This window comes from Xenopus tropicalis, chromosome 3 (genome assembly GCF_000004195.4).
Source record: "Xenopus tropicalis strain Nigerian chromosome 3, UCB_Xtro_10.0, whole genome shotgun sequence".
Lineage (NCBI taxonomy): Eukaryota > Metazoa > Chordata > Amphibia > Anura > Pipidae > Xenopus > Xenopus tropicalis.
Window position 1 is genome coordinate 79,164,917 of NC_030679.2, and position 17,400 is coordinate 79,182,316.

General features: G+C 35.1%; 1 protein-coding gene across 3 annotated transcripts in view; it reads right to left on the reverse strand.

Moving 5' to 3' along the window:
- The window catches only part of sema3c (semaphorin 3C), an 89,088-nt gene that overhangs the window by 21,504 nt on the left and 50,184 nt on the right, over window positions 1–17,400 (reverse strand). For all 3 annotated transcript variants that reach the window (XM_002933086.5, XM_031899027.1, XM_004913029.4), the window contains 6 exons: window positions 16,997–17,116; window positions 13,881–13,971; window positions 11,472–11,591; window positions 10,667–10,809; window positions 9,520–9,634; window positions 7,479–7,548 (listed from right to left, as the gene is read on the reverse strand). In XM_002933086.5, coding sequence (XP_002933132.1) covers window positions 7,479–7,548; window positions 9,520–9,634; window positions 10,667–10,809; window positions 11,472–11,591; window positions 13,881–13,971; window positions 16,997–17,116 — 659 coding nt within the window. The remainder of the gene's footprint in view (window positions 1–7,478; window positions 7,549–9,519; window positions 9,635–10,666; window positions 10,810–11,471; window positions 11,592–13,880; window positions 13,972–16,996; window positions 17,117–17,400) is intronic.

Consider the following 17,400-nt stretch of genomic DNA (forward strand, 5'->3'; position numbering starts at 1 on the left):
CCCAAGTCTTTTTATAATTGACTATGGCTCATGAGTGAGAAAGGTTGGGGATCCCTGGTCTATATGTAAGGTTGTCATACACTACAGACAGCAATTTTAAACCCTATTTCTCATTAGGAACAATGGACCATTATTATGAAGGCTGCTAGAATTATGACCACCTGTTTAGAAAGATCAGTCATTAGGTGGACTATGCATGCAAAGACAAGAGTCTTGTTTATGTTTTAAATGTTGTTACTACAAGTGATGTTGTAGGTCAGGGATCCCCAATCAGTGGTTCGTGAGCAACATGTTGCTCACCAACTCCTTGGATGTTGCTCTTAGTGCCCCCAAACCAGGTAGTTATTTTTGAATTCCTGACTTGGTGGAAAGTTTTGGTTGAATAAACAAGATTTACTACCAAATAAAGCCTCCTATAAGCTGATAGTGTGTATAATGGCTACCTAATAGCTGATCTTAGTCCTTATTTGGCACCTTCATGTTGATCTCCAAGTCTTTTTACATTTGACTGTGGCTCACCAATAAGAAAGGTTGGGTACCCCTGTTGTAGCATCCTGACATAATTATTTTTGGTCAAAGCTATTATATATGAATTCTGCAATGGAACAATTAAGGGCTGATACATCAAAGGTAAAGATGTATGATCTCCACAAAAAAGGAATTTTTGACAGTCAGATTTCTAAATATTGATCTATTTCTCTTGCATCCTTTCCACAAGATGTTTTCCATTAAAATTTTCAGAAGCCCAAATGTGCAGAGATACATTGAAAGCAGAGGGCCTATCATTATGTATTTTAATGGAAATATTTTAGCACACCACCACCCTAAGAATTAAATAGTTCCTGATAAATCCCATTATTATATTATGTATAGCAACAAATCAGGTGGTACAATTTACTGGAAAGATGTTTGTAAACAAACATCTGATTGGTTATTATAGGTTAGTAGATGTTGGCAAACAAAGGATTCTTATTACATTGCTTGTTAATGTCTAAAAAAAGAAATTGGCTGTCACAGAATTGCTGCCTAATTTTGCTACCCTTCTTTTTATTTTGCTACCATTTTTAACTACAAAGAAGCATATAGACTATTTTATTAAACACATAAGTTAGCACATTCATTAAAAGTTCGGTTTCAGCCATACTTTTTATTGGCAATGTTACAGCCACTGTATAAAACAACCCTATATAGTCACACATTTTCAGTATTCTCTTTTCACCTTTTTACTTGTTTCAATCAGAAATAAATTTCTTAAAATTAAATCCACGTGTTTAAAGGTTTACATAGCAAAATGAAATCCTACCTACTGACTACCAGCTGGTCCAGACTTCCTAACACTCAGGTCTTTTTCTTTTACTTAAGATTTTCTATTTATCTTTGCTAAGCTTTGGAAGTTCAGTCTCCTAAATAAACAACATTTTATAACTGGTGGAGAAAGGTGCTGCTTATTCTCTTCACCACATATTTATAAAATGGGGGAAATACAATAATAATTTAAAAGCCCATAGAGCAAGACACGGCTTGTAGGAATCATGCTATATCGCAATTTTCTTTCAATCAGACATGCCCGATTACTTTTATGGGGGCTACATATGTATCTCTCTTTTTTTTTTTATGCAGTCCCCAAACACTTTTCAGGAAATTCCGTCCCCAGCAGTGTACACTGTTCTGTATCAACATGTTCTAACAATGCATTTGGGGAGGTTATGTACAGTTGCTTATAAGCTCAAAAAATCAGTAACCCAAAAATGTTTGGAGTTAAAAATATACATGTATAAATTCAGTTAATATTTAACACAGGTGTGGTGGCAAATGGACTGGTTTACTCATAATAAACAAACATAATTTAAAATTATTGTGTATGTGTCACAACATACTCCCACTCAAGACCAATTGAAAATAGCATTATATTGTCCTCTCTAAAACCATACTGGCTAGCATACACGTATATGTCAAAATTTACACAGTAAAGAAAATGTTCTAAGACAGTTTCAACTTGAATTTTATGTAGGACACTTTTATACGAGTTACATTTATACAGATTAGATAGTTTGTGTTCATGTTAAAAAAAATAGTATAATGCTACATTAAAATGCATTCTAATTTACATTCTGAGTAAATATGCTCCTATGTAAGAAATGTACACATCAATAGACTTCAGTCATAGCCACCAAACAAACCAAGCTTTTGGGAAGGCATTAATCTCTACCTAGAAAACATGAGATGACTGCAATATACTAAGTAGTAAGGCCACCCACCATGGAACAGTCTTGGCTAATGTAACTTCCTGCAAAACTAAAAACATTTTTGGGTCACCCCAAACATATTATGTGCAAATGTCTCTTGGATGGATGTAAAGAAATATGATTAAAACATATTGACCCAATGAGAAATGTAATGCCTAAGATTTTTTCAAAAAAATAATTAGCTTAATAATTTCTTATATATATATATATATATATACACACACACACACAAAGGATGGCACATCGCTACATACCATACCTCGGGTGCACGGTAAAGGGTTCCAATACTGTAAAAATGACCAACAACACCGAGATCTCTTGTGAAAAAAAACGTGTATTTTTAAAACAGCATAAACAGTTGATGTTACGTTTTGGTCCACATCGGGACCTTGGTCATTTTTACAGTATATATATATATATATATGCATCAGGAGAGAGCCGGCACTCACGTCAATCGGGTCACAATAGCCTGGGTGCAGGTCCAAGTGAAGAATTAGATACAGCAGTGAGGAGATCCACACTCACAGGTCTTATAGAATTAATCTGGTGTTTATTGAGAAGACAAACATTTCGGCTACTTCAGAAACGTTAGTCTTCTCAATAAACACCAGATTAATTCTATAAGACCTGTGAGTGCGGATCTCTTCACTGCTGTATATATATATACAAACCGGATTCCAAAAAAGTTGGGACACTAAACAAATTGTGAATAAAAACTGAACGCAATGATGTGGAGGTGCCAACTTCTAATATTTTATTCAGAATAGAACATAAATCGCGGAACAAAAGTTTAAACTGAGAAAATGTACCATTCTAAGGGAAAAATATGTTGATTCAGAATTTCATGGTGTCAACAAATCCCAAAAAAGTTGGGACAAGTAGCAATAAGAGGCTGGAAAAAGTAAATTTGAGCATAACGAAGAGCTGGAAGACCAAATAACACTAATTAGGTCAATTGGCAACATGATTGGGTATAAAAAGAGCTTCTCAGAGTTGCAGTGTCTCTCAGAAGCCAAGATGGGTAGAGGATCACCAATTTCCACAATGTTGCGCAGAAAGATAGTGGAGCAATATCATAAAGGTGTTACCCAGTGAAAAATTGCAAAGATTTTGCATCTATCATCATCAACTGTGCATAACATCATCTGAAGATTCAGAGAATCTGGAACAATCTCTGTGCGTAAGGGTCAAGGCCGTAAAACCATACTGGATGCCAGTGATCTCCGGGCCCTTAAACGACACTGCACCACAAACAGGAATGCTACTGTAAAGGAAATCACAGAATGGGCTCAGGAATACTTCCAGAAACCATTGTCAGTGAACACAATCCACCGTGCCATCCGCTGTTGCCAGCTGAAACTCTACAGTGCAAAGAAGAAGCCATTTCTAAGCAAGATCCACAAACTCAGGCGTTTTCACTGGGCCAGGGATCATTTAAAATGGAGTGTGGCAAAATGGAAGACTGTTCTGTGGTCAGACGAGTCACGATTCGCAGTTCTTTTTGGAAATCTGGGACGCCATGTCATCCGGACCAAAGAGGACAAGGACAACCCAAGTTGTTATCAACGCTCAGTTCAGAAGCCTGCATCTCTGATGGTATGGGGTTGCATGAGTGTGTGTGGCATGGGCGGCTTGCATGTCTGGAAAGGCAGCATCAATGCAGAAAAATATATTCAGGTTCTAGAACAACATATGCTCCCATCCAGACATCATCTCTTTCAGGGAAGACCCTGCATTTTTCAACAAGATAATGCCAGACCACATTCTGCATCAATCATAACATCATGGCTGCATAGGAGAAGCATCCAGGTACTGAGATAGCCAGTCTGCAGTCCAGATCTTTCACCTATAGAGAACATTTGGCGCATCATAAAGAGGAAGGTGCGACAAAGAAGGCCCAAGACGATTGAACAGTTAGAGGCCTGTATTAGACAAGAATGGGAGAGCATTCCTATTCCTAAACTTGAGAAACTGGTCTCCTCGGTCCCCAGACGTCTGTTGAGTGTTGTAAGAAGAAGGGGAGAGGCCACACAGTGGTGAAAATGGCAGTGTCCCAACTTTTTTGGGATTTGTTGACACCATGAAATTCTGAATCAACATATCTTTCCCTTAAAATGGTACAATTTCTCAGTTTAAACTTTTGTTCCGTGATTTATGTTCTATTCTGAATAAAATATTAGAAGTTGGCACCTCCACATCATTGCATTCAGTTTCTATTCACAATTTGTTTAGTGTCCCAACTTTTTTGGAATCCGGTTTGTGTATATATATATACATACAAAATTGCAACTGCCCGGGTGCTCATCGGAGAAAATCCAAATACAAGAGCAATAAAGGCCAGCACTCACGGGACTTTGTGAAAATATTTTGTCAGCAAAAATAAATGGTATACAAAAATTGTCTACATGGTTTTTTTATTAATCCCACGTTTCAATTCCAAACAGGAACTTTCAGGAACTTTCCCTGATGAAAGTTCCTGTTTGGAACTGAAACGTCGGATTAATAAAAAACCATGAAGACAATTTTTGTATACCATTTATTTTTGCTGACGAAATATTTTCACAAAGTCCCGTGAGTGCTGGCCTTTATTGCTCTTATATATATATATATATATATATATATATATATACAGTGGAGGAAATAATTATTTGACCCCTCACTGATTTTGTAAGTTTGTCCAATGACAAAGAAATGAAAAGTCTCAGAACAGTATCATTTCAATGGTAGGTTTATTTTAACAGTGGCAGATAGCACATCAAAAGGAAAATCGAAAAAATAACTTTAAATAAAAGATAGCAGCTGATTTGCATTTCATTGAGTGAAATAAGTTTTTGAACCCCTACCAACCATTAAGAGTTCTGGCTCCCACAGAGTGGTTAGACACTTCTACTCAATTAGTCAACCTCATTAAGGACACCTGTCTTAACTAGTCACCTGTATAAAAGACACCTGTCCACAGAATCAATCAATCAAGCAGACTCCAAACTCTCCAACATGGGAAAGACCAAAGAGCTGTCCAAGGATGTCAGAGACAAAATTGTAGACCTGCACAAGGCTGGAATGGGCTACAAAACCATTAGCAAGAAGCTGGGAGAGAAGGTGACAACTGTTGGTGCGATTGTTCGAAAATGGAAGGAGCACAAAATGACCATCAATCGACCTCGCTCTGGGGCTCCACGCAAGATCTCACCTCGTGGGGTGTCAATGATTCTGAGAAAGGTGAAAAAGCATCCTAGAACTACACGGGAGGAGCTAGTTAATGACCTCAAATTAGCAGGGACCACAGTCACCAAGAAAACCATTGGAAACACATTACACCGCAATGGATTAAAATCCTGCAGGGCTCGCAAGGTCCCCCTGCTCAAGAAGGCACATGTGCAGGCCCGTCTGAAGTTTGCCAATGAACACCTGAATGATTCTGTGAGTGACTGGGAGAAGGTGCTGTGGTCTGATGAGACCAAAATAGAGCTCTTTGGCATTAACTCAACTCGCTGTGTTTGGAGGAAGAAAAATGCTGCCTATGACCCCCAAAACACCGTCCCCACTGTCAAGCATGGGGGTGGAAACATTTTGCTTTGGGGGTGTTTTTCTGCTAAGGGCACAGGACAACTTATTCGCATTAACGGGAAAATGGACGGAGCCATGTATCGTGAAATCCTGAACGACAACCTCCTTCCCTCTGCCAGGAAACTGAAAATGGGTCGTGGATGGGTGTTCCAGCACGACAATGACCCAAAACATACAGCAAAGGCAACAAAGGAGTGGCTCAAGAAGAAGCACATTAAGGTCATGGAGTGGCCTAGTCAGTCTCCGGACCTTAATCCAATAGAAAACCTATGGAGGGAGCTCAAGCTCAGAGTTGCACAGAGACAGCCTCGAAACCTTAGGGATTTAGAGATGATCTGCGGAGAGGAGTGGACCAACATTCCTCCTAAAATGTGCGCAAACTTGGTCATCAATTACAAGAAACGTTTGACCTCTGTGCTTGCAAACAAGGGTTTTTCCACTAAGTATTAAGTCTTTTTTTGTTAGAGGGTTCAAAAACTTATTTCACTCAATGAAATGCAAATCAGTTGCTATCTTTTATTTAAAGTTATTTTTTCGATTTTCCTTTTGATGTGCTATCTGCCACTGTTAAAATAAACCTACCATTGAAATGATACTGTTCTGAGACTTTTCATTTCTTTGTCATTGGACAAACTTACAAAATCAGTGAGGGGTCAAATAATTATTTCCTCCACTGTATATATATATATATACACACACACACACATATATATATATATATATATATATATATATACATACACATATATATCTACAAACACATACACATACTGTACATGGCATAAACAGATATATGTAAATAGGTGTTATAAAAATACAACATGACAGAGAACATATAGCTTTATCCAGTATCTGGATTTGCTACCAAATGCCAATAACGTCCCAGCCTATATCTTCTTTCAGAATAATTACTTCCTTTTTAACATACTTTGAATATTTTCTCCATAGCCATTGTACACCCATTTTAGGGAATACCATATAGTGCCTGATATTCTTCTGAATACTCTAAAGTGCCTTGGGAAACAGTGTTTTTAAATGCTATAACTGGCAATTCATTAACTTTGCTTCAGCTATATAATTAAATCCAATATATTGCTTCCAATCATTGTCCTAACATAACATACATGCCACTGCATGTTGTATTCTATTTACAGCATGTATCCCTTTTTAAATTCTTCTAAAGTGAAAAGGATCTTTAGATCCTTAGGATGATTTGACTGCACTGAAGTGCCTACTGTTATCTCTAGTCATATATTATATTTGCAACCTACTTAAGTCATAAAAAGGTTTCAGATTTTGAAAACCGTATATCCAGATACTGCATAGCTATGAAATAAATAGTCTTATGCAAAAAAAGAAGCACATTGGTGTATGCAATAGAAACATACCTGAAACTAAAATGATCAAATACTCAAATAAAACTCGACAGATTTTAGCTATAAAGCTATCACAATGAAATGGCTTTTATAATTTTATGCACAATATATATATTTAGTAAACATTTTTTTCCAGTATAGTATACCAGATGAACCAACGTGCATTCATTGACCTTTAAAGCAAATATCTGATTTCTATAGATTACAAAACTGGATCAAACTTTGTACTTTTTACTATTGTCCTGTTATATATAATGCATTTATACAAATAGTTTAAATATTTGTGTACCTTGATGTTGTAAAAATTCCATACACAAGTGTAGTCCTAGGATTGTCTGTTTCCATTAGAAAAACATCCTCTGCATAACAGAAAAAGTAGGTTAACAGTTTTAAGAAGACAATTTCAATTTAAATTCAATTTAAATGCAAGCTGACCATACGTGAATTTGTTGGTTCACAAAATTATCATATAACATGTTTTAGCATAAATGGAACACACTATAATGTTTACTGATTGGTCAGCAATGAACAATATATATGCATTCATATTATGCTCTCAGAAAAATAAAGTAGTGAATTTTATTTATCTAGAATTTAGGGGCAGATTTATCAAAATGTGAGATTAGAGGTTACTACACTTTATATTCATTCCCATAGGATTTTGAGAATTATATTTATCAATGAGTGAAAGTTAGAATTCACCATTTGATAAATATGCTTCTAAAAGTACCATAGGAATGATAAAAAGTAGGTGGGTTTTTTTCTGTAGTAAATGCTAATCTTAAATTTTGATAAATGTGCATGAGGAAAAGGTTAGCTAAAATGGCATTGTTTAAATAAAAAAAAGTGCTTGGGGAGGGGTTTACTGTGTATCAATATAAAAGGGGGCCATATAGCAAACTCTCTAATGCCTTATTCTTTGGTAGATCTTTCAAGCAGTCAAGGTGCATTCATTCAGATTATAAGAAAGGAAGTTTTATCTCAAGGTGTGGAAATAATTTTTATAGTGAGAGCTGAAACACTGTCAAATTGTCTCCCTAAAGTGGTTGTACTCACAGGTACAATAGACAGTTTAAAGAAAGGATTAAATGCCTTTTTAGAAAGTGAAAAATGAACTACAAGTTGATCCAGTGACTTGTCCAATTGCCATCTTGGAGTCAGGAAGGAATTTATCTTCTCCAAATTGGAAAGGTTTCAGAAGGGGTTTTTGTCTTCCTCTGGATCAACTAGCAGTTGGACAGGTTTCACTTGAAAAAGAGGGTTGAGCTTGATGGCTTGAGGTTTTTTAACCTCATCTAATAGTATTATAAATATTACTCCTTACTCTGTTTAGTCATACATTTCTATTTTTTCTCTCCAACTTCTTTCAACATTTTGAATTTTACATTTTGTCAGGCATAACATATTTTTTGCACAAGAACGCAAGCTTAAAAGTGGCATTTGGTATGAGCCCAATTCACCCCACACTCCAAAGAACATATTTATTCTGTTCTTAAGGTTATTCATTTATGGTAATTTTCTAAACATAGGGGCATGAGGTATATTTAAATATATGAAGGTTTGCTCAGCATTTACAGCCTTATATAAGTGTCTCAGGCATATCTGAACAGTTCAAAAGCAAGACAGTCTATAAAAAGCAGCTCTAACTCAACACAAACTGCTCTCTGTAGAGCAACTGATTAATCCTTTATTAAGCATCAGGGTATTGATAAGGGTATTACTGCTATAAAACCAAACTCACTGATTATGGTAACTGTCCTGAGGAATTTATAAGCAGTTAAAGGTGGTTAGCTTTAAAACTGTTTAGGTATTAATGTGTAACTAAAATGTATTACAGTAAAAAGGTTAGCTACTACTCTCTCACCTTTTTCTATAATACACAGCATATTAAACATGCATCCTGGTAAAGTCTTGAAGAGGGTGGTGGTTAGCTCTAATAAAATTTTAAATGGTATTTGAATTTCTTTAAATTACTGGTTTTATTAGAACTCTATGAAAAGTATACAGTCAGTAAGAAACTGATTTGAAACTGATTTGACTGGAAAGGGGGACAGAAGTTGTGTAAAAATATTTTTGACTCTTATGGACATTTTCAGAATAAAAAGTGTTAAATTCTACACTTCTGTGAGCTTAAAAAGTGGGCATAGCTGAAATAAAGCAGCTAAAAGTGCTGCATGTACAGTTGGCCTAATACAGAAAAAAGGGGAGATATCAGGTAACGTACTGATTATCCCAAAGTAATATACCAGGCTATCCTAGATAGGTATCTCAACCTTATTTTATTTAATTAGTGAGATTCTGGTTTGCTTTAACCTGCTGTATGGCTGTACCTAATTCATCAAAATAGGTTTCTGTTCCATCATCATCCATCACTGAGCATACCAGTCTAGCCTTCAAAAATGTAGTCCACTTGTTAACAAGACTTCTTTGTCCACCAATATCATTCTGGAAAAAAAGGAAAACCCACAGCTGGTATTAGACTGCATATTTTATATACTATTATTATAGAAGTTGAAATTACCTTACTGCTTCCAGCAGAAGCATGTCAACTCACAAATGCCCTGGCATTGAAACTGCAGCCCTGTTCTTCCCTAAACAGCTTTATTAAGAGGTCACAAAATGACCACCATAGCTGAACTTATCTTCTTATATCTTACTTGCACTGGGGTTATGTTTTACCCACATCATTTAAGGACATTAATAGATGTTGTAAGTAATACCTAGAGTATTCATTTACAGGGCAACTGAATAACAGCTGTGGTGCAAGTGAGAGCTTCCGACAAATCAAATAGTCAGTTTGAAGCACACCAGCAGTTTAACACTTGCAGAACCAATTTTAAGCAAGCATATTTGGAGCTCTATGTTTTCTGTATGGATTCTTTTTTTTTTTGAAAACTATATACATTATATTTCAATAAATATGTCTACAAGCAGTATTAAGCTATCACAAAAGTAATGTGTTGTTTTGGTACACAGTCAGTATACTCTGAATAAAGTTCACCTTCAGAATACATATAGCATGCTAAAATTTGCATTTATAATTCATATCATAGAAAAGCTAGATAAACAGCAGTAATAAGGCTCCCTAGTACATACTAATCAACACTAAGCAAACGGAAATCTTATGTTAAAGCTCTTCAATCTGCAATTTTACTACTTTAAATACATTTGAATAAAGCTCGTTTAAATGCTTAGGATATTAATTAATTGTGTTCAGAAAAGGATAATGTTACTGTTTGATATCCAGAGACTATTATCCAGAGACCATCATAATAGAATTTCTGCAGAAATAAAATGGTATAAATAGCCAGATCTGAAATGCAGGCATAGCAGACAGGAACCTGTTTATTAGTTTACGTCTCTCATTCCTTTGCTCATCAGGCACAGGAAATTTACTTACACAGACCAGAGTTTCTATAATTATTATATTTTATTACATTGTCTACAGTGTGCTATAGATGAATAAAGACATCTTACAGGGCAGACTCTTGCTATCATGGAATGAATTTGCTTTGTGCTTCCACTGTTATCAGTCAGCCGCTCTTTCAAGAAGAAATAAACCTTTGCATCATTAGGATCTGTTCCATCTGGAAGTAGCTGCGCATCCACAAATATCGGCTCTGATTAAAAAAAATATGAACCACCATAATTATAATCTATAGTAATCTTAAGCAAATGTCTGTATATAAGTACATACACACATGGAGTACAGATCACTTTTGTCAAACTAAAATTCAGAAAAGCACTGCCAGGAAACAAATGTACATGATTTCATTTTAGGGAACACCGCTGGCAATTTTCTCATCACACTCATTTAGTATCAAGTTAGGGAAAAAGGGATGTTTCAGATTTTATTATTTTTAAACCTGACCTATATTTGCCCAAAACATGTATGGTTGTGCCCAAGATAATCTTTCGAAGCAGGCTTGGCATCCAATGAACATTATGGTTAATCAGTGTGATGTCTGCTTCATGAGTCAGGTTCTGCCGTTTGGCTACACCCTGTGAAACCCAGTCTCTGAAAATCATGTTGGATTTGTCTGCACAGTCAAACTTAATATGGCCATTTGTAGAAGCCACATTTGGAAAACTTTGTATCTGATCTTGTATGTAGAACTTATGAAAATGTAGAACTTATGAAACTAAAGTCAGATTACACAAACCCTAAATCTTTTCTGCTATTAGGCCATTTTACTGCTGAAATCCAAATGAGTTGCAGTTACAGCACAATGTAGAATGCTATCATGTTTATTAAGATGAGCATAAATGTTAAAAAACTCACCACTCAGCCATTTTGAGTTGTGCTGATCTGTTCTGACTGCATTACGTTTTGTGAGACTTCGAAATATGGCTGAGTCAGTGCCCATGAAGTCTATATACATCCCAGAAAACAGCTCTTCATCTATTGAAAAGAGGAAAAAATGATTAAAAACATCACTTGATTTGCAGACTCCAACTAATCTATGAATATCTGGTCTTATTTTTAGGGTAGGTTTGTATTCCTTTATTACAATCTAAAAAACACTTCAGCTTCAATGCAGACAGCTAGCCGTTTACTTTGTAAAAAACAATGTCTTTTGAAGACAGGATGTTTTTTTTTTTATTTCATTTGTTTAAATATAACCACATTGAAAGTCGCAAGCTGTTTTTTACAATTTTGTCAATTTTTTTTAAATTTTGTTAAAAAAAACTGCCTGCTCTCCTGTGTTTTTGAAGTAATGACATTTCAATATGTGATTAAAAGGCAAATAAATATTTTTAAACATTAAACTATGGCATATATTTTTATGTTATATTGTTTAGTGTATTTTTCGCTAACAGAAGAGCACCATTATTTTATGAGCACTATTTGTCCTAAACTATGACTTCCTATTTATTGATTTACAAAAGACCTGTCAATCAGGACTGTGTTCAGTTACCATTTGGACCTCCAAGATATTATGGGGTTTCGCAAATGAGCCCATTGCAGATCCCCAAAAAAAGCACTGGAAAGTACAATGTGTTTTAAGTTGATTTGACCATAACGATGATAACTAACCTTCTATGTGTAAATATATGAACTGCTCCAGTCCACATGAACAAATCCAAATACCCAGGTACAGTGAATTCTGTACACTATAGGCATGCTGTTGTCCTGAGTGAGGCTAGCCATACATATGCCAATGCTGCCTGCTGACCCAATCTTTCCCTGACAGGACAGCTTAATGGTCCATGCAGGCTGAAGATCACATCAGTTGGTCCTCTCTAGACATGCCTGTATAGAACCCCCATGTGGTAACTGGACGTTGGTCCAAAATGTCCATGTGTTTCTTGTGCCATGACATGTTTAGGACACGCCCCTTCCTCAATAGTATTTTTTAATATATATATATATATATATATATATATATATATAACAGAGCAATGTAGGCCAGCACTCACGGGTCTTTTCTGGAATCACACTTCAATAGAAATAAAATTTAAGCAAAAAAGAATCTTTGTTACTACATGGTTTTTTATTGATCCGACGTTTCAGTTCCTAACAGGAACTTTTTTTTTTTTTTTTTTTTTTCCCTGATGAAAGTTCCTGTTAGGAACTGAAACGTCGGATCAATAAAAAACCATGTAGTAACAAAGATTCTTTTTTGCTTAAATTTTATTTCTATTGAAGTGTGATTCCAGAAAAGACCCGTGAGTGCTGGCCTACATTGCTCTGTTATTTGTATTTTTTGCATAAGCACCCGGGCAATTAACACTTTGTATGTGGTGTGCTTCCAGTACTGGAACTATATATATATATATATATATATATATATATATATATATAGCAAAAAAAGGGAAAGTTGTACTTGCACTAAATTTTAAACCATTAGGCGGGGGTGCAATGAGGTTGTGACCACAAAATACATACAAACAACAACAAGAGATCCTCTTGAGTGCAGAGGATCTCTTGTTGTTGTTTGTATGTATATATATATATATATATATATATGTATATATACATATATACACATGTATATATGATATACCGTATTTTACTTTTTATACCGTGTTCCACCGGCCGACCCTAATGATGCAGCATCATTAGTGTCAACCAGTGTGATGCAGCGTCGTGACATGCTGTGGCCGAGGACGACACTGAGGCAGACAGGTAGTAGCCAGGATTGAGGACACAGTGGGAGTCGGGTAAATGACCTTATCCGGCCCACGGGCCGTAGTTTGAGGTGTGAACAAAGAAAATAACATTTTAGGTGGACAAATCTCTCTATATCATATCAAATTCAAGTGATACAGTTGTTTGAATTGTATTAGTTTACTATTTTTATGGAAATAGATTAGAATCTATAACGATATTTCATAAATATATTTTTTGTTAAATGTGAACAAAGAAAATAACATTTTAGGTGGACAAACCTCTCTATTTCATATCGAATTCAAGTGATACAGTTGTTTGAATTGTATTAGTTTACCCAGATAAGTATTCTACTATTTTTATGGAAATAAAATCATATTTTTTAGTGAAACAAATTCACAGTAATAAGTATATCAGATGCCACATACGAAAAAAAAAAAAACATTTAGATAAAAAGAGTTTAAATGGCTTGTCTATGTTTGTTTCTGATAATGTAACTGGAAGCTATTAGAAGGTCGATGGATTATTTTACAAGTGAAAAAATTCATAAGAATAATTCTTTATAAATTAAATACTTACTAATCATAACTGAAACCGTGTTCACTTTGGGGTTAAAAGAGCAGCGTCCTTTGCCTGATTCATTCTTGTAATCAATTGCAAAAATATGATCCTACCAGATAGAACAAACACTTTTAGAATTTAGAATGCAGTAGTTTGCACAAATATATTACTTATTGCTTCGTCTCCACATGACGGCTTGCCGGACACTCTCTTTGGTCAAATTATTAAGATTCCCAATCCTGCTCTTGGCACTGGCACAGTAAGAATACTTATGCTTGCCAATCATAAAGACCAAGGCTGGATACAGAAGTGATACGCAGCTCTGCATTTCTAGGCGCACAATGGTGATCAGTGGAAGCATTGGAAGATGTGAGTGCTATAGCTAGGGAAGGGGCTGGTGTCCATTGCACTTTGGCTAAAAGCAGATATTGGAGGGATATTCATCTTAGAATTAACTTTTGACATGGTCTATCCAATTTTAAGATGTATGGGTATTTTGAATTAAAATACTATTCCATTGATGGGGTCTTGGAAATTCATCCTGAAATAAATCTCATTTTTACTATAAATTCACTTGTTTTTCTATTCTGGCCTCACTATATAAATAATATTAATAATAATATCATTCAAACTATGCTTAGTTGCCAGGATCAGTACTAGTCTGATAACTGCTTTAGTTTTGAAGAAAGCAATTGCAGAACAAAATGGTACTCTGAAAAAGACTCTTGGCAGTTTTAGAATACCAATGTCTATGGTGTACTTAAAAGTTAATTTTAAGGTGAAGTTCCACTTTTATACATTGTTATTTGTAAAGTAATTTGCACCATCGAGTATTTCTCATTCCTATATTATTATGGATGAACTTTTTTGATAGTCTAAGTGAACAAATGCTTTTTTATGAAAAATGTATATATCCTGCATTATTATTATTGCCTGAAGATATCCTGTAGTGACTTAAAGGGCAAACTATTTTAAAGCATGTTAGTAATGAGATAAAATTAGTTATTTATATTATCTGAAATTTCAGTGTATCTTAATCTAAGATTGCCTTATTTTGCTTCACAGATATGTTATAGGTCTCCAGTAATCCACCTGAAAAAAATGAATTTTGGTTTTCCAAACTGACAATTTGGTTACTCCAAAAACTGTTCTAGTTTTGCTTATACCTTCTGGCACACTTTATATAAACCACAGCAGCTCTCACATAATAAAAATTAATGTTGAACGTTCCACTAGTGAAACAGTTTCTTTCAGTTTAGACTGTAACAAATACTATACTGATCATATTATTAGCCATATTAGTCAGCTATACTATATTATAACTGTGACCTTTGTACCTAGAGGGGTATCCCAAAAAATAAGGACAAACTATAAGTGGGTTACGACTGTCTGCAATGACTGTAAATATAGTTATTGTAAAAACTGAAAAAAAGTGCAAATTCTAATCATATTGCAAAATAGTTATCCACTTTGAAATAAAGTAATTTAAAACTACAGACAGACTAGAATGCTTAAAAGTTTCTAGCCAACAACTCTGCAGAACATGCCTTTAAATGGTCTTTTGTTCTTTGAAATCTGAATAAGATCTTTGAGTTTTAGCTTCACAATGCAGAATGAATGTTTTCAGACATGCTATGTTAGACACAGTCATACCGTGCAGACAGACACCTACATCTTTTTAGGACCAGTTCTTAATAAAACACAGCGTTTCAAATATGTTCAGAGCAAGTTCAGCATAAATGTATTAAGAAAAGCAATCATTAAATGGAGTTAAATGAAATCCTAAAGCTTTTTTTTTAAATTATGGTGACTTAAATTTTTTCAAGCTTTGTACTTATGAACCACAAATAGGGGCATGCATTTAGCTTTGTTGATCTTACAGTTGTTAGAAAAATAATATTGATTTAGAGTGTAGATAATATAGATGTAAAATATAAATTTGTTAGAAGACTTTTCAATATGATAATTTGCAAAATAGCTCAACTGTAACAACAAATGTGGCTAGAAATTGGGGACTTTTGGCCAGAAAGATTTTGGTGCCCTAAATTTATAGTAATACTGACACATTCCTATGAATTTTTACAGGAATGAGTTAATAATACTTTAATTTTAAATGCTGATATGGTTACGCAGATTATTTTATATAATAAATAATGTACCTCATATTGTAAAAAACAAGGATATTGTAAGTTACAGAGGCACTAGGCTCAAGGCTGTTAGGCACTTCATAGTGAGATAAATTGCCCAGGCTGGTGCTCATTTTGGAAGAAAACTGCATCATTAAAAGTATTTGCCTATTCAGAAATTCCTTGTCCTTTAAAAGGGATATATTTTGCAGAATTTCCATGATTTGTAGTGTATTATAATTGGAGCCCAAGATACCCACTAGTTCAGACCTATCCTCTAGCACCCCTGCTCGTTCCACAAGCAACCTTCCATCAGTTCCCATCCACCCATCCTAGACACGTGGTCTGCACAACCCACTACTCTGGAGCTTTCTGGCAATCGCCCCCCTGCAGATCGCTGGAGCCTAACTAAGGTCAAGGCACATGCCTCTTCTGGCTACCCTAGTTTCTAGGGATGCCCCAAAACCACTATTTTGGGGTTCGGCCAAATCCCAAATCATTCATAAAAGATTCGGCAGAATACTGAACCGAACCTGAATCCTAATTTACATAAGAAAATTAGGTTACTGAAAGGTGAAATAGAAGCACGGTTTGCACGTGCTTAGACATTTTTTTACTTACATGTTCACATGACCAAAATTCATGTGATTTTAAGAATGTGGATTCGGTTCAGCCAGGCACTTGTATTTGTCTGGATCCTAATCCTGCCAAAAAAGGCTGAATCTTGGCAAATCCCAAACCAAATCCTGGATTCGGTGCATCCCTGCTAGCTTCCTAAATAATCTTAAATATCTAAATAACTTGCAGGCAGAATTATGCACGTAAACGATACACAACACCAGTACAGAAACCATCATTTTTTTTATTTAGAATGTGTCTCTAACTTTCAACAGTAATATTCAGTGTAATTAAGAAAATCTTTTAGTATGAAAAGTTTGAAAGGATTTCAAAATAACGTAAAAACAGAATATTTATAGCACTAAAAAATAAATTGAGCACTTACTGTACCTCAGACCTACGGCCTCTGTTGATATATGTGCAAACAGGGCTGAATGCACCACTGCCACATACATACAAGTGTGTTCGGTTGAAATTCTGAATTACCCGCACAAAGTTTCCACAGCCATGCTAAAAAATAAAAATTAGAGTGACAATAATGTAATTGATGTCAGAGCAATAAGCCTAAATCACAGCAACAACTTTAAAAAACTAAAAATTAGATTTTATTGATATATACAGGTATAGGACCGTTATCCAGAATGTTTGGGGCCAATAATTTTCCGTAATTCATACCCTAAATCTACTAAAAAATCATTAAACATTAATTAACAGGATTGTTTTTGCATCCAATAAGGATTAATTATATCTTAGTTGGGATCAAATACAAGGTGCTGTTTACATTTTACATCACA